This window comes from Diadema antillarum, unplaced genomic scaffold (genome assembly GCF_040938485.1).
Source record: "Diadema antillarum isolate AM-2024a unplaced genomic scaffold, OU_Dant_1.0 seq00001010_RagTag, whole genome shotgun sequence".
Lineage (NCBI taxonomy): Eukaryota > Metazoa > Echinodermata > Echinoidea > Diadematoida > Diadematidae > Diadema > Diadema antillarum.
The window spans coordinates 360445-384427 of NW_027271846.1; the positions used below are offsets into that span (position 1 = coordinate 360445).

Genomic DNA, 23983 nt, shown 5'->3' on the forward strand with positions numbered 1-23983 from the left:
TCTGGGTTAGATGCACTCATGTTTCTTCTAAACTGAACGACGCTCCTCTACTTCCATATTGGAGCAATCACAGTGGAGGAGGTGGCTTGAGGTCTTAGATTGCGGCGCACACCTTTATTGTGTGTTTGGTTAGAGTCATTATTGGAAGTTTAGCATGTTCTTAAAACGGGAATAGATTATCATGATCAGTGACGGATCCAGAGGGGGCGCACTGGGCGCGCATCCCCTCTGTATCATTTGTTAAAACAAAAGAAATAAAAAGAAAAAAGGGGCGCGTGCGTCCCCCTTTTAACTTTTTGTAAAGGCGCCTCCCCTTTACAGAATTCCTGGATCCGCCCGTAATGATGATTTTGAATTGACAATAGTACTTCACGCACCTACCCGAGCTCAATTCTATGCGTGAGAAATTCCTAGAAACAGCAATAAACTTGCACTCAAGCTGCTCATTACGCTCAATATACTTCATCTCGATGAATTTGACAATAAGGCCTGTGGGAGCATATTGAGAGAAAGTAATATGAACAACTGATGAAAGAAATTTGGCATTCCCTAGCTCAAACGCAGACTCTGGCGTAAAAGCTGACATGCAGACACGTTCACGCAGACATCAACATCCCTAGAATCTGAGGATCGTGGCTGCGTGGATGCAGAAATAGTTGACATTAAAGAAAGAAAGAAATTAAGAAATAGAGAAAGAAGGAGCAATGGAATATGTGCGACTGTCACTCCTAATTTAGCAGCATGGCGGGTGGAGCTGATATGTCTGGTCTTCCAGCGGGTAACCGAGGTTGCCTGGCAACAGGACATGTTGCAAAGTAAACATTCGTAAAGACAAATGCAAGAAATGTAAGATAGAGCAGGCTCAAGAGACTCCTTAATAGCTTTGCGAATATCCTGCACAGGACTTACTCGTGACTTTGCATGGCTTTGGACTGGCGTACGGGGCTTGCGTCTGGTGTTACAGGGCTTGTTGGGCGATCTAGGGTTTGAGTTTGGCGTTACATGGGTTTTGTCTGGCGATACAGGACTTGCGCCTGTTGATACAGGGCTTGGTTTGGCTTTATAGGGCTTGGGTTTAGTGTTACTGGTCTATACGCTCTGGCGTAGTATGGCTTAGGTGTGGCTTCGAAAGGCTATGGTTGAGCGTGATCTTAGCTATCGGCTCTTCTCGGGTCATGTTATTTATAAAAGCTTCTAAACTACAAGGGGCACGTTGACGGATGGAATCAATATAACGGAGCATTAGTTTGGAATACTTCCCGAAGAGAAGAGGAATAGCTTGTCCAAATGTTGAACAGAGTGATATATAGGGATATGGGAATCCTATCGTAATAATCGCTCAGATATTAAAAAAAAAATCATATACATGTATCTATTTCTCAATCTGTTTATACAATGACTTGCTTGATGATACACTTGAAGTATACGAAATGAGCATTTAGCTAGACACAGCAGGGCAAATTACATGATTTAGTACTTTCTGGGATTACATTAAATTTGTAAATTGAAATTCTTGTTTCAAGAATCAATCAACCAATCAATCGATCACTGAATTCACTATTACGTAATGAAGTAGCCATCATAATTTTTGCACAGCTGCGTGCAGTACCAGCTCTCTGAAGCACATCCTCAATCACCCCCTGTTCCATTTCCCTTGTTCAGTGTGTAGGCGTTCTCTTTTTTCCTTTCTCTCCTTCCATTCTTTTCATCTATTCTGTCAAGTCGTGTCATGTTTTTGTGTTTCTCCTGTTTTGTTCCGTTCTGTCGCAAATCATATCTGTGATAAGTGTTTGTAAATAAGTAATTCATAAGCTTGTTTTTTTTTGAGTGGTTCACAACATACAAGCTTGCTTTTTAGTGGACCTCTCAATTCTTTTTTTCTCAACTGAAGCATAACTTTGTATTTTTCTTGCTAGTATGCATTCTTTTGTTTATCTGAATCATTTTTCTTTTGCAAAGTCGAACTTTTATGTTTATGATGTAATTCCAGATGTATTATGTGTTATGTTTTGTTGGAAAAAGAAAAATGAAAATAAATGAATTGAATTGAATTGAATTGAAGATTCCCAACAAGCATATTTTTTCTAATACAAGACATTATCAAGAGAGGGTGGGGGGGGGGAGAGGAGGGAGAGAGAGAGGGGGGGGGGGGAGAAAGACAGAAAGAGAGGGAGGGAGAGGGATAGGGGGGGGGTGCAGGGGAGAAAAATACCAAAATCCCACGACTATACCAACGCATAGCAGTCTGTCGTGTGCGCCAAAGTGAACACTATACTTTGATATATTGTACCCATTAGCTGAATTCGCAACAAAACCCGTCCTTTATCAATGGCAGAAAGTCGCAAAGATCACAGGGAAGGATATGTGTGTGTGTGTGTGTGGGGGGGGGGGTGGCGGTAAATTTGTTGTAAAAATGTCCTCGCGCCTTTTTCTTGAGAGTGATGAGAAGAAGCTAAAAGTGAAACAAATAACGACAGTGATTTAAATTCGACAGCAAAGGTATCTCACGATCAAATACATAGTAAGGTTTTCTCTGAGCTCGAGCATTCGTCGCACCTCGCCCTTCTGACGTAGGCCTACATTCGGATTGGGAACTACGCCCAAGATGCGAAGTGAAATTCTCGGTTTGAAAGAGTAAATTCATGGAAGTGTGTATCTCTTCCACCAGCTACAGCATGAAATTATAGCAATTTCCAGCTCATTTAACAAAACTGAAATCAAATTAAGGCGAACATCAAGTTCTTTTGTTCTGATTTACTGGTGTTACAGTTGATATGGAACGCCAGCAAAATTATATACTTTGAGTGAATGCACAAGTTACACTGTTTAGTCTTGTCTGAACGTCAAACGCGAGAGCGCCACGACAGTCTACCACCAACTGTTAATTAAAGCGTTGCCTTGCAGCACTCGAAAAGAGAGCTGAACTCGAGTATGCTATAGATGTATGGCAAACCTCTTCATCGATAACCAGGATGTGACAAAAATTACACATTCTCACTCAAATCTTACCTCATGCAAACTGAAGGCTGGTGGTCAAGTAATAGAAGAAACGTGAAGATGGTGAAAGTGATGACGGAATGATGATGGTTGGTGATACATTATAAATGATAGACAAAATGTAACTCATCAGCATATTATTTTTCCCATTTTAGCGATAGAACGAATTGTTATTGTGATGCGACATTTGCTCCTGCGACAAATGCTCTGGTCTTATTCTCTCCAAGGATTCAGGGTTAGGGTTGTGTTGGGCTTCAGGCTAAGTTAGATGTGAGAATTAGGATTAGAGTTAGGACCAAGTTATATGGGTGGAATTTGACTGTCTTAGCGTGTAGATATTTCATGGGAGTAATCGTCGCAGGAGCAAATGTCATGCCACCGTAAATATCATGTATACTGTATGACCGATGAGTTCTGTTTAATTTTTCAGTGGTGTCTGTCTATCAACTGATAATGGCTTTTGAATATCCAAAGGCCATCGCTCACGCCAATCTAGAGGAAAGAAGAAAATTTAACAACAACAACGACAACAACCGCAAGATGAGTTCTTCGCTATGGTTAGCATCTCTTTTCTATTGATTTTGCCCCCCCCCCTCCCGTACAAGTGTTTTTGGCATAAAAAGTACGTTGAGTTACAACGCCTGATCACACACAACACACATCTCGCTCGGCCATTTCATATTCGGCCCCGAGTCGAAGACATTCGCTCGCTCTCTTCTGTACCTTCTTATAAATACGGCATCCAAAAGGGTATATGGGACTGCTGACCTTTCACCCTTCGTCAAATGTGGTCCCTGGTATTGAGTTTTATTTAGAGATCCCTTATCCCCAGCTGTATACTCTATTCGTCCACTGACATGCTCTGTCAATATTTGATCGCTTCGGAAAAACACGTCACTCTGCTCTCCAGGCTGAGGAGGAAAGAGAGAGAACGAAAAAAATCCCGAGTCGGAAGTTGAGACGACAGTAGTATTGCATATTCCATTCAATCTGAATTTAACTGACCTTTTGTTGACAGAACAGGGTATCTTCAGACAGTTGCATCGACAAGACACTTGTTTATTCATTTTTTCCATCCCAATAAATCAATGGTTTGGCTGACCCAGTCCAGACGAGAAATATGATTGAATGCTGTGTCCGAGATTGCATTTGATAAAATAGAATATTTAACACGAACACGATGGCAGATGCATGTGAGTATAACAAAGTTACAAGATTCTAAAGTTTGACATGTTTCATCAAGCAATGATTTCAGTTTCAATCAGATATGCAAATAAGATGATCTGATAATGTCATTGCCTTATAAGTCTCCTACTGACCTTCACACAAATCATAAAACTATAACCCCTCTCTTTTTTTTTTTTTGGGGGGGGGGGAGGGGTGTGGGCTTGGAAGCAGAACGAAAACGACCGGTCTCCATGCGGCCTAGTGAGTGTGTGTGTGTGTGTGTGTGTGTGTGCGCGCGTGCGTGCGTGTGCGTGTTCACCTTTCAATGGTCACTTCCGAGGAAAAGGACTGATAAGTTGCTAAATACCGTCACCAAAGACCATCGTCTTTACTATAATTGTTTTGCACTGACCTATAGGAAACTTGTGAGTCGATGTCGTCATCACCTCTGCTAATTTGCATATCATGAGGTTTCCACCAACGTCACTATTCAGCCAAAACATTTGAGATTTTATTTTCCGTATCTTCCCTTTCCCGTTCCGATTTTGATATCAGAACTTCTAGTACGCTATTCGTCCGAGTCTACTTTATCATTAAAGAGAAAACTTAACAGCTGTGGAATTACACCTTGGGAAAATGGTATTTACTGAATGGTAGTTGTCGTTTACAAAACAAAACAAATGAACACATTAGAAAAAGAAAATCATGTCAGGGTTCACCCATCCCACCGCTTATGGAACTTTACCAGCTGAAGACGAGATCTTTTATTTCCCCCTCCAATCATGGGATGCAATTCCCAAAGATATTGTTTATGTTTTTGTCACGTACATTAGGGAAGATTGATAATGACAGATTAACCATCATATATCATTCTCAATGTTCAATGTCTCGAATCTCGATTTTTCCACTCCTCACGAAGGGATCCTTTTTATGATGTATCTGGTGATGTTTTTCTTCTTTATCAACAAATGTAACATTAACATTGTAGGGTGATTTATATCAATACATCAGACGACACATTGCATTGGCTCTGTCCCTACGAACGTTGAATTCACGGGCTACGAGATCCGCTCTAACGCCTAACTAACCTCGCCAATGGGCGTCAGGAATACGAGGAGAAATAAAAGACAAAATATGATAATGTCTGATTTTTTAATGTGAGACATGTGCATGGAGGCGGGCATACAGCCATGATGAAGAAGATACTCCCCACGACATAATTACACGGTTGCTACCATGACGAGATGAAGGGGGGGGGGGAATAGAAAGAAACAAAAACACTCGAAGAAGCTACTTTTTTTTTTTTAGCCCCGGAACGGAGGCTTTTTCTTCCGCCCTTTGCGACGTCGGATTCTCGGCATGATAATGTGCTCGTCGGAGAATCTCTTTCCGGCGCATATTTTTCATTTCCGGTCTCAGAGTCCAGGGGAGGTGAGGTCGAGCGAGAGAGGGAGAGGAAGAGACACGTCCGTCGCTGCACCCCTTGGCAGTTCCAGCTTCCCTGCCTGCCTGACGAACATCTGATCTCTCTACTCTCTCCTCGTTTGCAAGCGCGGTCTTCTCTTTTGAAGACTGATAGAGAAATAGAAAAGGTCGCACCATACATTTGGCCTACAGGAGTGGTTTACGACCGGGAACCATTGCCAACTTCCCAGTACTGTTATGTGAGTATTAGAAATAGCGTAAAATGCATGAAGAGTTTGGACGGAAGACCGGTCAAACGCCATTTTTAAAACATTTTAAAGTAAGTCCACTACCAGATACAGCAAAACACTACCTTTTCTGTGATACCTCACTTGTTACATAGGAATATTCTTGAAGTTATGATTAGAAATATTCATTTTCTTTGCTTCTTAGAACCTTCAACCTCAAATATCTCAAATTAGGAAAAATAAAGTTTACACGTTTTGCGATCGAACTATTCATACAGTATCTTCTATGCGATTTTGACAGCACTCGTATAAACGTAGGAGGCGACGTTTCAAAAAAAAATCGTGGCTGAATACAATGAGACCACAAGAAGTGATACAGGTGATGAAGACTTTCTTTATGCCGTTTCAAATTAATGACTTATAGCCGTGGTAACAGTCATGGGCATACAAACTCGGGCAGGATTCGAATCAACGACCTCCTGATCACCGGAAACAAATATTCTTCACTGGACTACCTAGCTTTTGCTCGACAGCCAACGTTGTTTCTAATCCTTGTAGCATGCAGCGGGTGCTGCGTAATTCTGATCAATGAAATTCTAGCGTAGAGGTGTTTTTATTGCAGTTGATTGACAAGTTGTCCTAAATCGACGTAAATAAGCACCGGATTGATCAATGTTTAGCAGAAGCCATGCAACCTTATGCTGTTTGTTGGAAAATATGTTGTCAGAAGTTCTTTGATACATATGTGCATATGAACATGTATATGTATAGTGTACACATTTTATTATACTAATTGGTAAAAGTATAATTGCCTCCCTCCCTCCCCCCCCCACACACACTTTTCTCTCCCCCTCTCCCTCTCTGAGCAGACGAATCCCAAAGCACAGGGACATTTTGCGGGCAGCACTCAACTGCTTTTTACGCTGATCGATCATCTCTTTCCTTTGTTTTGTTTCTTTCATTTTTTTCTTTGACATCTATATTATCGATTATCCCCAGGGTCATCGTGCTGGAAACTGAAGCGGCGCAAGCGAGTGACCATAAACCCACGTTCGAAAGACAGACAAACACCCCACTGTTCACCTTGGATGAACGCGTCACTTGTCCGTGTCTCGCTCGCTGAGCAAAAGAAACAAGATTTCCTTTCATCTGGTTGGGAGGCAGTGATTCCATACACAATCAAAGCCGGAAAAGACAGGCGAGGAAGGACGTTGATACACTGCTTTAGTATTTAGGTCTGCCACTACAGGAATACCAGTCAGCAAAATCCTCTCCACGACATCAAGTTCAACCTGACGACTTTAGAAAGCAAAGCAGCCTATTCTGAGCACATAATACGAGGTGTATCTTTTGCTACGACATACCCGTGCGCTCTGGCATTACTGAGATCCTGTGTGTTTTTGTTCGCCTGAATATCCCCTGATGATTCTAAAGGCACATTTTACGTCGTGCGAATAAAATGACTGCTTCGCTGGCTAGCAACAGCACTCGCCGGTTCAGTTCGTAACATGCATTCGTGTCGAAACACTGGCGGAGCACACACACGAGCATGACACTTCTCACAAGAAGCAGCAAGGTGCGAAGGCGAGGCGGACGCGTGCTAAACGCGGCATTCTTCGCTAGGAAATTGGTTCTCACGAACGGGCAAGCATCGGCTTACCCTGGATCTGGGCACCTCCGTCTTGAGTAGATAATGAAGTAATCGGAGAGGGGGGAACATTGTCTCGGCTGCGGGGTCAGAAAGAGTCAACGAGTTTTTGAAATTGCGATTATCCGCCCGAGATTCGCTCTCACTTCGCGCTACTCACCTCTCTGAATTACCGTAGCGCCACTGAGACGCTATCGTCACCTGCGAGCTGTGTGGAGAGAATGTACGCCGGAAGGCTCGCAGCCGATGTACATAACCAAACACTCGAACACGTGGGGTAAATAGAACGATTACCCGCCACAGAGCTCTTTCTGAAGTCGGAGTGTGTGGGGATTTTTTTTTTCTGTCTTCTTGCCGGTAAGTCGCGAGCTACCGTTTTCGCGCGTTATTAGGAAATACTCCAGCATCATGGGTGACTCGAAGGAGGCTGAGTACGTTTCTGTATCTGTGGAGGAGCCGGGCAAAAAGGCCGCGAACAATACAAATGCGAGGAAATCGTCGCTCCGGGCGCAAGGAGTAAAATGCGTCAAAAGACGGACTACACTGGAGAAGATTCTCATCTTTCTCCTCCTCATCATCGTCCTGTTGGCCGTCCTACTCGTCGTCGGGCTCGTCATCAGCAGGCGAAAAGGTGAGACGTTACCGCATTCAAGACATGTCTCTGTATGGAGTGTTGTGAGACCCCAAAACAGATTGCATCACATATTGCACTTTTTTTTCTAATTTCACTTAATGTAGTAGGAAGTATAAATCTGTTTGACACCACAGCAGAAAAAAAAAATCGATTAGAATAAAAACTACAATTCCTTTACTAGGGATATAATTTTACTATGCTCTGTTGTAAAAAGAAAAGAAAAGAAAATAATGTGTGTGAATATTTCGCGATCAGGCCCCGCTAATGTATATATATATATATATATATATATATATACATACCTACATACATATAAATACAAATACACACACACATATATAAATGTAGGCCTATGTATACAAAAATACATCTTAACACACCGTCTGATTAATTTCACAATTATGTTCTAAAAAACGTTATTCAATTTTAGCTCGAGATTCCGTGATGGTAATCATATGAAGGCTTCTTCATTCAGACGTTGATTATCATGATACATTGCAACTCCTGAAAAGAAGCATCCCCTTATATTAATGGATTATGTTTGAAAAAGTGCTGACCACATACCACCTATCGGAGTCTTGAAACCCGACGTGGACTGAGTAGATAGCAAACACGAGTCATCGTCTAGATTCTATCACACCGCGGATGAGTCACAAGTGTGGTGATTACCACTGTGATGACTTAACGTTTATCTAAGGATGACTAAAAGACGCCATTTTTTTCTCTAAAGAAAATTAAAGACATCCATCATGTGCAAAGAACTCACTACATGTAGGAGTAAAGTATAACACTGATTAGGGGAAAAACAACATCTACTGCAGATGTGAGTTCAAACCTTTCCTAAATCACATCTAGTGAGAAAAGCAGTATGGACTTTGTGAAGTGTGCCATAATCACGCCATTGTGTCATATGGTAGTTAGACAGCTTTTCAAGAAGAAAGAACAAAATTACAGTTGGTGGTGCTGGTCATTACACAGTATCAACACTACCCCATATGGTATGTTTACATTTGGTTCATTTCGTGAAGAAAAGAAAAAAAATTACTTTTCGTCACTGGTCCTTACATCTATTCTCCAAGTTGAACAGACTGATTTTTCCTCGCTCCGCAAGTACATTATTCTTTCCTGCTTGCTTCCATTTTAAACATATGCATGTACGAGTATGCTTGTATCGATATACACGTGTGTGTGTGTGTGTGTGTGTGTGTGTGTGTTAAGATTAACATCATTTTAGGTTCTTTGTATAAAGAGAAGCGCCAAAAGTTGTTTAAAAACGTAATTGTGGATACACTGTAAAAACATCGGTGTTAGATTTAACACCACGGGTGTTAAATCTAACACCGATCAAACTTCAATAGAGGACCACACCCACAGGTGTTAAAAATGCACTGTGATGGTGTTGAAAAGTGTTCACCTGACACTTCGTGGTGTTAATTTGACACTGTACCTGGTGTTATTTTGACACTGTACTGGTGTTTATTCAAAAATGACACCACATGGTGTTGATTTGATATTTGTTGGTGTTAATATCAATGGTTTAACACCTGTCCAGCTTCAATAAGAGACCACACCAGCTGGTGTTACTTTGGTGTAAATTTATTTTCACATTTTTTCAAAAATCTAGTATTTTAATGTGAAATTCTTGATCGTCTTGTTTAAATTAAAAATCAACAAGAAGTGCAGTTACTAAGAAACTCTTCAAAAAACAGTTTAAAATTTGGAAATGACACCCGGAGGTGTTAATTTAACACCATAAATGAGCACCGAAAATTTAACACCAGCTCGGTGTTCAATATTAAACACCGGAATTTTTGCAGTGTAAGCACAATCGCGAGAATTAGTTTCACAATCCTACACCAAGGGCATTTCGGCTTATTCTTGCGATAATAAATCTGGTGTACACAGGTGAGAATGATGGTCCGTTCACGCGAAAGTCCCAGTAATCCGGAATCCCTCTAGTAATTTGATCTTCCAGTGTTCTAGCAATGAAAGCTATTAAAGAAATAAAGAATGCAGTACAGGAGACCTCCATCATAATCACAGCTTGATCTAAAGGAACACCATCACAGCCTATACAGTAACATATGGAAAGGATTTGAACCCACTTACCTCATTGTACTCTATGTTTGTTGTCCCATGTTTTGATAACCATAGTGAATGATGCATCACGAACTTGGTGAGGGACATGTTCAAAGGCACTGGATATTTACTTTTTAACGGATTAGCTGGTTGCAGAATCATCTGTGTGCGGGGGGGGGGGGGGGAGGGGGCAGGGACTATTTCATCATACCATCTAGCATCCAGCACCATGACTCAGCACACCTGTCGCATCAGTGCATGGGTCAATCTTAGATGTTCGCCTCTCTCGGCACTGCTCGGAGGTGGAAAGAAAAGAGAAACCCAAACAAGCAAACATAAAAGATGAATCGGTGGTCTAGAGTACAGTGTAGCGAATCAGGTATCCAGGTGACCAGATAATGTACATGTGAAATGGTTGCGACTTCAAATTACAACATGTGTATATGTGTGTGTCTTTGTCTCTGTGTGTGTCTGTGTGTCTTCGACTTACTGGGTGTCATCAGAGATAATTCAGGAAATTCAGGTAATTCAGTGTGTGTGTGTGTGTGTGTGTGTGTCTGTCTGTCTGTCTGTTCCTGCATCACAAAACCACCAAAAAGTCGCCATACATGGAGTTTTAGTCAAGGGCAGACTCGAAAAGAGCAGACTTTAAGCATTAAAATCAAATGACATATAACTCAACACAAAAGAACTCTCTTAACCAATCTAAACAATTGAGGAAAATATACCCTGTCGAAAAGTGTTTACTGAGAAAGGAGGCTTTGAAGGTTAGGGTCTATTCAAGTAGGCTCCTACCTATTCTTATCCAGCAGAGCTATGCGCAATGTTTAGTGGAACAAAAAACAAACAAACAAACAAACAAACAAACAAACAAACAAACAGAAAACGAACAAACAAACAGGATATAAATCTCCTTAGCGACTACAACGAAGGGATTATCAGATTAAGTAGAAATGTGCTCTTGTCATTAAGGGCATTCTACGCATGACTACAACCGACTGTAAATGCAGGCAGGTAGCATCATCCTCTCAAAAGCTATAGAATTGGAAAAAAAAGTGTATTAGGGATTTTTAAGAAACAAGAAAGGACCTCTTGGGTATGCCTAATTATACTATTTAAGACAAAAAAGTTACAGAAAAAATGCAAAGCAAACAAACAAACCCAATTTGCTATTAATTTTTTGTATAATAATTTTTTTTTCAGAAAAAAACAACAAAGAAAAGCTAAAGAGTGACTAGGTTGACCAAATTTCGACTATTTTGAGTCTTCTCGTAAAATGCGACTTTTTGTTGGTTTTGTAATGCACGGTCATTTACGGTCTGTGCCTCAATGTTTGTGTGCTTTTTGATAGTATGTACAACGATTTGAGTATATCGGTCAGACATGTACATGCAATTCGTGAATCGATGTTTTGCAAGTCACACACACTCTATGTACACATTCGGGACATTCCCATTAATGAGCCATCAGGTGCGTACATAATATGTGTGTGTGCGTGTCTATTGGTGTGTGCGTGTTTATTTGTGGTTTTTTTTTATAGACAAAGTAGGTGATTAGAAGTAACTCGATGCCTTCTATGTACCATTGCTTGCTGTGCGTTCAGTTTATAGGCCTACCAAGCATGGGTATAACGAATATAAACATATGTTTTATAGAAACCGAGGTCATGTATTAAAACTCCCTTGATTATACTCGTCTTAAATGTATTTATCATTATAAGCGAAGATATGCCGGAGCACATATTCATTTAAGATATGGCTTGGTTTGGTTTGTTGAGATTTTATTTTTCTTTTTTTATTTTCTGTAGGGTACACTTACAAATAAAACAGAGAGCATGCAAGACAAGCAGAAGATACGAACCGCAAAACAAATATAGTTACTGTCAATAATCAATTCCTTTTATCAGTGACCGTGCATAAACATAACGTGTAGGAAAGAGATTTCAAATACTTCTACGATAATCATCATCAAAGGAGGGCAAAACCATACAGGAGGGGGCCGTTATATAAGCAGAACCTGACATGGATGTATCTTAAAAAAAAGAAAGAAAGATAAATACTTCTACATTTACATTAGTATCACCATACGTATTTTACGAATTTAAATTTTGCGACGATGATTTCTTGTTTAAATGCTTTTGTAGGCAAGTGTTGGGGTGTTAGGCTTTAATAAAGGAAATCGCAGTATTATTGAGTTTATGTTAGAATGTTGCGAGTGCAAGTCATGGCGACATGATATAGTAGGTCTATTTATATAAGCGGTATCAGATCCCGGCTTCGGGAAGTATCTCAAGAGTTTATTGTACTGCAGAGTTGTGTTTTCGATATAATTTTCCAGAACCAGTCATCAAAATGAAAACTGACTTCATGATTAGTTGACGCTGACAAAAAGAAATAAAATCAAATAAACAGTGCTGTGAAAGTCACAAAGCCGTCGATGACACACACACACACACACACACACACACACACACACACACATATATATATATATATATATATATATATATATATATATATACAGTGCGAGAAGGGGTCCCGACCGTGTACAGAACCAGTGTAGCTCCTTCATTATTTATATTCAGTGCGAGAAGAAGAGCAATCGTGGACGTAGCTAGTGATCAACGTGTGTGTTTATTGCCGAGCTTTCGGTCTTGTTTAGACCTTCATCAGGGCTGTGAAATGATACAAAAATGACTCACTCGTATGGCTGCACTCGTAACGATATAAATCTGACTAACATGAGTCTATAATGACTATATCATCAATGAATCCGTAGTTCATATAACAGAATACAATAATGATATACATAATTAATTTCATATTATTGAGTGCATTTCATAAAAATGTAATATCAAACTGAACATCCCCTTGTTATTGGTTGTAATGAGGGTATACAACAACAAAAAACACGCCAATTTAAAGGGATCGTACAGTTTTGGTTGAGACCTAATTTCAGGTTTCTAACATTTTTTTGTGAAATAATGAGAAACCTCTTATGAAATATGACAGAGCATGTAATTCTATGAGGAATTCAATGTTTATTTGATGAAAATTGGTTTTGAAATGGCTGAGATATCCCCAAAAGAAGGATTCTAATAAAGTGTGGGACCCACACTTTATTACGATCGCTTTGTTTTTACTTTGTTTTTGGATGTTTCAGTCATTCCAAACCCGATTTTCATCAAATAAACTTTGAATTCCTCTTAAAAGGGTAAGCTCTGTACTATATCATAAGTGTTTTCTTGGTATCTCGCAAAAGGTTAAAAGCCCAATTCTCATCTCCACCAATACTGTACCATCCCTTTAATATCTTCATGTTGTATGTTATAACATAAGACTATAATATAAAGATAAACATTTTCATGTTGTCGACAACAATACAGAGCAAAATGTGGCAGCAGTGCAAAACGTATGTGGCTATATGTAACGCAGTAAAACAGCCACGCGTTGTCTTCTGGCTATGGTATGATTATGACATAAATGATCAACATAACAAAACCATTCGTTTACATATTATAAACCAATAGCATAGCATAATGAGAGAATATTACATAAAATACAAAAAGTGTGAACGGTTCGCAAACTAGCAAAATAAGGGTTTACCTTGTTGGTGGCGGATATAATGTCTGTGTGGGTTGAGTGTGTCTGTTCGTGTGTGTATGTGTGTGTGTATATGTATACATATATAGTATTACATATGCATATATATATATATATATATATATATATATATATATATAACAGGTGACAAAATTAAGAAATCGTATACAACTTCAAACGTTTTTACCAAAAAATAAATCCGCAACATTCTCATGAAAAAATAAAATGAAACGATGATGATGTTACTTTGAAATTATTATCAAGGTTTTAGAATACAGTACGCTGAATTATTACCAGAGCTGCTTCGTTGCTGTGATGTTAGACATCTATAATCTAAACATGGAGGAGGATTTGGAGGAGCGCATGCTTGTGTCTATTGCGGTCTAGTTTTTGTATCTCTCATATTGCATTTGTGCACGGTCTACTTGGTAATAAATGGGGCGGGTCGCCAAAGTCAAAAACCCATTTTGGTGCATGATTTATCACCAAGCGTCCGAGATTGTACGACATTCAGTTGAACAAATGCATAGATTCCATGCATTTACAAACAGACACTGGAGAAAAAAAAGACACAATAAAAGTAATGCAGACAAATATAATACGGGAGCCCCCCCCCCCCCTCCCCTAAAGGGATGGAAAAATGATTATCAAAGTGACTATCGTCTGGCAAATATTTCCTCTCGCACCTTTTACCTGTATCTATTTTTTTTCTTATTTTCATTTGTCTTGCTCTACCTGGGGTTCATAAAATGACATGGTGTAAATTACAACATCATAACAATCGCACAGGTGCGTTTTGATTCTGATAATCAATATAACAAATATCCTAAATATTTTGCTGTTTTTGTCATATTCTACCTCTTTTTTTTCCTAAAGAATCGTAATCTTTCGATCTATACACTAGCTTCAGCTGTCGATATAGTGTTTGCATTCCGCAAGGTGAGCCAGCAGCCAAGAACTAAATGCAATAACGTGGACGCTTAATAATTGACTCTTTTATCCCCCTGCGGCATTTCGCTCCGTACATGACACCTGCTATTGAGATAGCGTTGTTAGTTAGCACTCCAACAATGTTAACAGTCATTTTGGAAGTCGGACTTCATCTCAGCTCCCAACAAATCCCCCCACCCCCTCCTCTTTCTCCCTCTCTTTCACCCTCTCCTCTCTCTTCTCGCTGTCTAACTTCAAGAACACTTTTTCATGCCACCGCAAATAAGGTAGTGAGGGAAAGAATGAACTATTAGAATATTTAGCCTCAGGTACCTGCCGAAACCACCATTAGCAGAAAAAAGACACCTCAACTCTCTTCCTTTGAAGACAGCGTTTGTCGAAATCAGGCTAGCATGTAATCCCAGCAATGAATTTTCATTTCCGTTCATTTGTGCCAGATACACGGCTGATACATGCAAAGTTACAGATTCCACTCCCCCCCCCCCTCCCCTTTCCACACTCGCATCTGCAGGCCACAGGCGCAAATCAATTCGGTGCTCTTTCATTCCGTCTCATTATTATTGCATGATCGACCATCATGCAATCTAGGTACAGATTCTGTCGATTGGAAAAAAAAAGGACACACACACAAAAAAAAAGGGGGGGGGGGTCACATACATAATACACGTCGACGTCTTGACTTATAGGTTGCGTTTTTGCCCAGTGATGTACAAATTCGTGTGCTATAATCCCTCCGTACTGGTGCATTTACCCATTTTCCTCCTCGACTAATCTGACATGGTTGCCAAATTTGTGCTTATTGTTCTATGAAGTGATTTCTTATTAGCGCAGCTTTGGATAGGGCTTAAAGGGTATGCCGAGCACAAAGATGTGATAGCGTTCGTCGTGAAAATACATGAAGTCATGTAAGAAAACTTATAGAAACTTATAGAAGGATATACCGTCGGCCTTATGCCAAAAGGGTCTTAAAAAACTTCCCCTGTTATGCCAAAAGGGGACTAATAGTGTACAAAGTTTATAGTGTTAAGGGCCTTTTGGCATAACAGTGGAAGAGGTTTAAGGCCTTTTTGGCATTAAGACCGACGATTTACAGTCTTTCCTCAAACTCGCAGTACCCAAGAGCATAATAATAGTAATAATAATAGTAAATAATAATTACAGTGGCCTCTTGTAAAGCGCTGAAGTCCATCAAAAATGACGCTCATTGCGCTGTAACATAACCAGCATGCATACAATAAGAGCGAAGTAAATTTTTCGTAACACACACACACAACACACAAGCAGAAACACACAGGCATACACACATACACGCATACATACACACACACGCACACACACATACACACACAAGCAGAAACAGCCTGGCATACACACATACACACACACACACACGCACACACACACACAAGCAGAAACAGGCAGGCATACACACATACACACACACGCACACACACATACACACACAAGCAGAAACAGGCAGGCATACACACATACACACACACACACACACACGCACACACACACACAAGCAGAAACAGGCAGGCATACACAAATACACGCACACACACACACACACACTGCCTCTGCCCTTGTTTCCAAGGAAAGAACAAGCAGTCTAAGAATCCTACAATCACATTGAGTTCCACCCACCTACACAGACACCTCTGGTCCCCCATCCCACTTAACGGCAAAACGAGTTTTTCTAATGGCCTAATTCATCACAGCCACATCCGAAGCACGCTGCAATGACAATCGTCATTCAATAACAAATCCTTTTATTCCCTCAAAATGACCGACGTCGCCTAATGGTACACCCGCCTATATTTTTTCCCCACTACGAGCACTGGTGGGCACGATAACTTAACTTGTGGAGCATTTACTCATTCTGTTCTGTACACGTGAGATTAACGAGGTGAGCGACCTTCGGTAAAGGTGTGTGTGTGTTATTTGTGTGTGTGTGTGTGTGTGTGTGTGGGATGTAAGAATAATAATAATGATAATAATAATAATAATAATAATAATAATAATAATAATAATGGCTACTTGTAGCGCAGAGGTGTTTTGTATAATGTATTGGAATATTGGAGGTAGGTTTCCTTGTTATGAGGGCAGATATGTTACAAGGGGTGTGGGGTGTACCATCTGTACCGTCGGGGAAGTTAATGCACATGATATCTATTGTACCTTGTGATAAACATCACTGTGTTCGTACTAAAAGGTTTGGGGTCTCCTTTGTAACTTATCGTGCATGTAAAATCTTCTATTCCGACTTGCTTGCTGTTGTTTTTTTCTTGTATATCTATTCTTCGTCCTTTTATATTGGATAGTACTCTATAAAATACCCCCCCCCCCAAAAAAAAAATAAATAAATGTAAGTATCAAGCTCTTTGTTTGAGACTACTTTTTTTCACCACAAAATATTCCACCTACCTACAAAGCGACGAGTGATTGTCGCCAAGATTGAAAATTCACTTCATTTATCCACCTGGAACAGGCAATGATTTTCATGATTGCACATCCTTCAACTTCATTCCAGTGATCTTTGATTCGTTTGTTTTTCTTCTATTTCTGTATTTGGTTTGTTTTCAAGTACAAAAACAACAAATTAATACAAAATAATTATGCTCTGAAATAGAAGATATATATCAATGAAGGAATTGTCAATAGACTGTCCCTTATAACGTAACACAAAGGGAAGTAGCGATAGCGTATACAATGTACTAAAATCGTAACCAAACCCGGAAGGAATGAGTTGATGTTGGAATGGGTGGTTTGGTTTGATGTGTGTGTGTGTGTGTGTGCGTGTGCGTGTGTGTGTGTGTGTTTCGTTTGTTTGCAGGTACAACAACAGATTCAGAATGTGCTCGGGAAACAGAAGATTATACATATTAATAAAGAAATTGTCAATAGACTGTCCCTAACAACGTAAAATAAAGGAAAGTAGCTATAAAGCGTATACTATGTTATCATATTCAAACCAGGAAGGAAAGGGCAAAGGTTTTGGGGCGGGTGGTTTGAAGGAAGTCGCTTTATGATATAATGTCTAGATATGAAAGAAACCATACATGAATGCGATTTGATCTATACTTTCCATACTTTTTAACGATACATACCATTTTTGTGGAGCAGAATTTTGCCCTCTCTCTGGCACCAGCTCTGAAAAAAAGAGAGAAAAGGATAGGCCTGCATCGTCTGGTATATTCGATATATGTCTTTGTTTGCAATGATTTAATAGGATAAAGTGCCTTGCATATCAAGAACACTACAGCTACAATAAATTGAACGTTTACTTGAACCGGAGGCCCCAAGACTCAGTGTTTATATTGTCGCAATCCACTGATTCAGAACCACAGCAGCTCTATTTCAAAAGCAAATATGATAGGCCTATACTGTATCCTAACAGCCTTGTACTTTTTTCATGATTCTCTCTCTCTCTCTCTCTCTCTCTATATATATATATATATATATATATATATAATCTATATATATATATATGTATATATATATACACATATGTAATGAATTCATATTTATAATTGAAATTAAAATTAAAATCTACTTCATCTTTAAAGCGCTGACATTCCACATAGAGAATAAGACAAACAGTAAAGCAGAAGATCATATAAGTCACAAAAAAAATTCCGGTATTTGTAACATGATGATTCTGTTTTTAGGAAAAGAAGGGAACTTCAGTAAAATTTTGTTGAAAGGTGAACGAGAGACTGGCAAGGCGATTCTGCTATTACGTTATCCGATTTGTTTATCAGATTTTTACTAAAATACACCATTTCATGAAAGAGCAAAACATTGAAAATCTCCAACTTTCGACTGTGCCTAATTAGATTTCAATGTATTCAAAATAATGAATCTAAATATGAACGACTAAGTAGCCGTTGGATTTCAACGCGGGTATTACTCAAACTCTGAATAATCGATGTCTATTTGCGTCGATAAAGGACCATTTGTAAATTGGTTGTAAGATAGCATTTCAAGGCAATTCACCGTGATCTGTGTCGCAAACATTAACATCTCTGCTTTCTTTTCAAAATTCGCGCGTCTAATGTGTTCGGAATGAAAGCAATCAGTTTGCCGATCATCCAACCCAAATCCTCCAGATCACTCCACCCAAAGTTCAGACGAATTCACACTGATCGTATTATTACCTATCGCTATGCCATTCAATGGAGTGAGGATTAAATTCTTGCTGTTATTAATGTTACTACATTATATATATATATATATATATATATATATATATCTATTCCACTGGTATATTCGCTGGTATATTCGATATTTTTACATGTCGTGCGTGACTCAAAATTGGTGTCCATGCCGTGTCACTGCGGGAAGTGGAAACTAATAACGTCAGAAAAGGGGATCGGTGATGCCTGCGAATTCAGGAATAGAAAGGATCGTTGGGTTCATGCTGAGTTTGGAACACGCCACTTGTAGCGGCTCCTGTCAATCACTGCAAAGGCTGTCTCCATCTACAAAGGGGGAGTTTATCCTTTTTAGCAACTTAACATTCTGTACATAATGGCCTATGGTTCCCTGGAAGGTACAGCAATATAGCTCTCATTTCGACAAATTTCTAAATGATGTAAAATAGCTGACTGCATCTTTATTTCTGTCTACTATAAGTTATGTTTATATATTTGAAAGCCTAATAAGACTTTACCAAGAGAATGGTGTGTCACAGAAGTACAGCTGTAATTCTGACATACTTCTGTTGACGTTTGACCTCTTTCAAAATACATAATTACATATTCTATAGGAAGAAAAAATGGTAAAGCATAAAAAAAGGGGGGTTGGGGGTTTAGGGAGTAAGAAGACAGGCAGTTTGGGGCGTTTCGGTGACTAATGTATAGGTTAGGCCTACGCACTAAGCATACGTGCATCGAGATCATAAATTCTCATTTTATGTTTTGAAGCGGAGACTGAAATACATTCCAATTCTACTAATCAAAATAGTATACCATGCACTGAGAGGTTCCAGAAGAAATTATGGATTGTGAGTTGACTGGCAGTGCAGTATTTCCGAAGACAAATAGTGCAATGCTAGTCACCGAAAAATTCAGAATTTCAACTGGAACCTCGAAAAGAGTGCATGGCATAAGAATTATTTGATTTATATCCTACTAGAAAAAAAAAATCTAGACCTAGATCTAGATCTAATTTGGACGGATAAATCCGCCTTTTGTTAACTGTGGGCCTACGGTCGATCGGTAATAGGTTGGCCCCGTATTACCGAAGGTAGAATTTACAAGAGGCCACCGAACAGGAGGCAGATTTATCGGTCTAGACCTAACTGATAATAATGATAACAGTAATAACAATTATAACAATAATAAAATAATGATAATGATGATAATGATAATAATAATAGTGATGATAATAATAATAATAATAATAATGATAACGATAATGATAATAATATAATGATAAAATGTCTTTCTATATTGTATCAACTAGGTTCTTCTTGATGATACTAGACCAGCGCAGTATACGGCACTAGTCTAGACCATGAATCTTAGGATATAGACCCGAGCATCTTTAACCTTTAACGATGCGACAGTAACCATTGGTAACGACGAAGACTTGAAGTTGCATTGAATAAGATAAGAAACGATGAAAACTGGAAAACTTGAAAGACATTTGCGATGTCTTTAATCGTCACGTTTCAATCATTTGTTATTAATATTTACCACGCAACCATTGAAATGGAATGAGTGCGGTTGTGCTATTCCCTGCTAGTGCGGCGTCTTTATTACCGAGTGGTGCCAGTGCGTACTCGATGCACACAGCACAGTGCTAGTATAGTGCAGTGCAGGCGCTCGCTGCTACACTGGCGGGCTATCAGCGCCGCGCCGAAGTCTTATGCGATTGCGATTGCGGTATCGCTGGCTCGATACCCCATTATTTAAAAAAAAAAAAACACTAACCAAAGTGACATCATGGGGGCATTTCATGAAGCATTTTGTCCGAGCCAATCAGATGTAAGGATATCAGTAGCTTGTAACAGTTTGTCAGAAAAATATCCGACCAAACTGCTTCATGAAATGCCCCCCCCCCCCCCCAGGAAATTGGTCGGGCGAAAAATATTCCGAGGCTGACGTCACGGCACATCCGCTTTTTTTTTTTTCCATGGTGAACTTATCTTGAGTCACATGAGTTTCGGCCAATGCTAGTTCTACAATTTAATGATGTAGGATATAATATTAACTATCATCTCCTGGAAATTTCCAGATTAAGTGTTATTTAGAAGTAAAGTGGATTCCTCTATTTCTGATTATGTGTCCTTTAAAAAGAGTTGGATTCAATATTCATGTCCGTCGAAAGCTGTATACACATTGACGCGCATAAAGTACGCCGCCTTCTAACTTGCGTGCTTGTATGACATTCCACACAGAGAGTAAACAAGGAATTTCTGTAGGCCTACTATGGAAGTGGAAGTGGTGATGTGAAGTGAAGATGGTTGCTGAATTTTACGGGGTCATCCCATGAGACGAACACCCACGAGTCGTACGGCCCACGAGTTCGACGTTGAATAAAGGTCCATGGGTCATACAGCCTACGAGCCATGCAGCCCATGAACTGGATAGCAAATAAGGCCCATGAGTCCAACACTATAGGCAAGCAAGGCCCGCAAGTTTGACACTAAGCAAAAAAGGTCCGAGTTCGACACAAAGTAAAAACGACCCACGAGTTCGACATTACATCACGGAGCTTAATGTGTCGGTGTCCTGGGCCTTGATTGCTTAGTGTGAACTCGTGGGCCTTTATACCTAGTGGACTGTAATATGACTCTTGGGCCGTGTGACTCGTGGGCTGTATGATTCGTGGGTGCGCCCAAATTAAAGGAGACCTCCGGATGATTTTAAGGCTTTTACATATTAACAACTATAAATATTTTTGGTAACACTGAGTGCAGAGTTTCAGAATTTGTAGTGATTGGGATGAGGAATATGAGTGTTTTCATAATGATTATATAACAAATCACAATGAACAAGGATGATGACATGGCAGCCTCACAACAAGAATGCACGAGTTGGGGCTCAAGGAAGCAGAACAAAAGAAGAAGGTATGCATACATTTTACATAGGCTATAGGAGAACTTGTTAAGCATGTGGTATTGTAATGAATTACATTGCCACATTTCTGAAATATGTGAGGTTCCTATGTCATCATCTTTGTTCAGTGTAATTTGTTTTGGGTTTTCAGCGTATTGATTTCGCTGCTCAAGGACCGAAAGGGTCTTGATTGTTGAATTTATTAGTAATTCTTGAATAAACATAAATATATAAACATAAGATGAATGAACTTCTTAATTCTCTCTTAAAGACGGAATTTTATAGATTTCTGTTCGATTTTATGCAGGCATACTGAATAAGTCTAGCTCCTATATCACCTTTTCCCGATATGAGATATACAGGTATATTGCAGAGATGTCACTGTAAAAATGTCATAATGCTAACTTTGCCTCCAAGTCAAAATGGGTTTTATCGAATTTCCGTTGCCGGGGAGGGAAGTGGGTCTCACCGTATTTGAATGGACTTCTGGCGGCATGTATAGTGTGAATGTTTCACGCTGCTCCACGTATACTGTAAAGAAAAAGGAAAACAGATTGAGAAGGCGAACAAACACGACCCTTTGACCGCATTCATCCATCGACAGGTGTGCGAAAAATGTCGTCACACAAGACGGCACCATTTTTCATCAATACCTCGTTAAAAACCACTCGCTGTTGTACACCAGCCAACTTCCCATGTTCAACTCAGCGTGCTTGGCGTTTGCGCGCCGTGAATTAAATAAATTCCACCATGCGGATAATTATTCCGTTCCCTTGAATAGGTGGAGAGGCATTTTGTGTTTACATATATATATATATATATATATATATATATATATGTGTGTGTGTGTGTGTGTGTGTGAGTGTACTTTTGTGTGCGTTTCCACTGGGATTTTTTTTCTCTTCTGAAATAGGAACGTATCATACAAATGCAGGCAATTCTTTTTATCCATAACGTCTGAATATCCGAAATTCTACTTTGTCTGCCTCGCTCCGTAGAAAATCAGCTGAGGCATGGACTGAATTTTCAATTTAGAGCCCGTCCCACAGAAATAATGTGCAAAAACTTTCAAATGAATAAGCCAGTTCGGAGTTCCACTTTGCGCATGAGCAAATAAAGGTCATTTGTACCAACAGGCGAATTGTCTCTTCAGTTCACTGAGATAAGCATTTGTTATGTAATGATCATTCATGTAATCCTACGTATTAAATGGTGCATGCCGGCACATTCAACAAACAGAAAACAGATGACAAGCCTGGTAGAACCTATTTGGATATCATAATAATCATGAAATGTTTGCTAGTGCATTCACTGCTACATAATGATATTGATACTTCTTCATGTGCTTATTGACGGACCATTCTGGTCAACATGCTACGCAAGTTCATTCTTTATTTCAACGTGATTTTTGAATCCATAAAATTGTTCCGTCGGGGAGGTTTATCAAGAAAAAGTTCATTTTTACCAATACACACATGAGCTATCCCCAAACTGACTTATTGCAATACCATCCCACTATCTCATCTAATGTGGATCTTGGCAGCCACCGATATAACCTTTCCTATTACACCTTTAAGATCGGATAATTTCTTTAATCTTGATGAAACCATTAGCAATATGTCGTGTTTGATTTGACTCTTTCTCTCGCCTATAACGTCAACTTGAAAATGGGGTAGAATTGCACTTTAAACCAGCGGGAAAACCCTTTGCCCGGAGAGAGAGTGTTCAATAACACAACGGCAGCCAGTTCTTCGTAAATTACTAGCAATATCGGAGCCATCAGCAGCGCAGATGGTATTTCGATCCGGCCGATACGAGATACTATCAGATACGAAATTGACATTTCCGCATGACTCCATCTACTCATTAAATTGGCAACACCTGTGGGAGCATCGCGAGGCAGCAATTGCATCGACTCCAGCCGCAGCTATTACAGAGCAAAAGCTTGGACTCCAAAGAGATAGGTGCCGATTTCCTCTATTTATAGGAAGAGCACAACACACTTGCAACTTCCCATGGATCCTTTTTGTTTATCGTCTTAGTTTTGGCATTAATTCAGGGTTATATATATATATATATATATATATATATACATATATATATATGTATATATATATATATGAAGAGTTTGTTCGCAAAAACCATAAGTCCATTTTTGAAGATTTTGAAGTACGGTCTCTGTC

At 39.5% G+C, this 23983-nt stretch overlaps 1 protein-coding gene across 1 annotated transcript in view; it reads left to right on the forward strand.

Moving 5' to 3' along the window:
- Nucleotides 1-7810: 7810 nt before the first annotated feature.
- The window catches only part of LOC139742636 (neprilysin-1-like), a 59680-nt gene continuing 43507 nt past the window's right edge, over nt 7811-23983 (forward strand). The window contains exon 1 of the mRNA XM_071653160.1: nt 7811-8095. Within this exon, the coding sequence (XP_071509261.1) occupies nt 7873-8095 (223 nt within the window). The 5' untranslated portion in view covers nt 7811-7872. The remainder of the gene's footprint in view (nt 8096-23983) is intronic.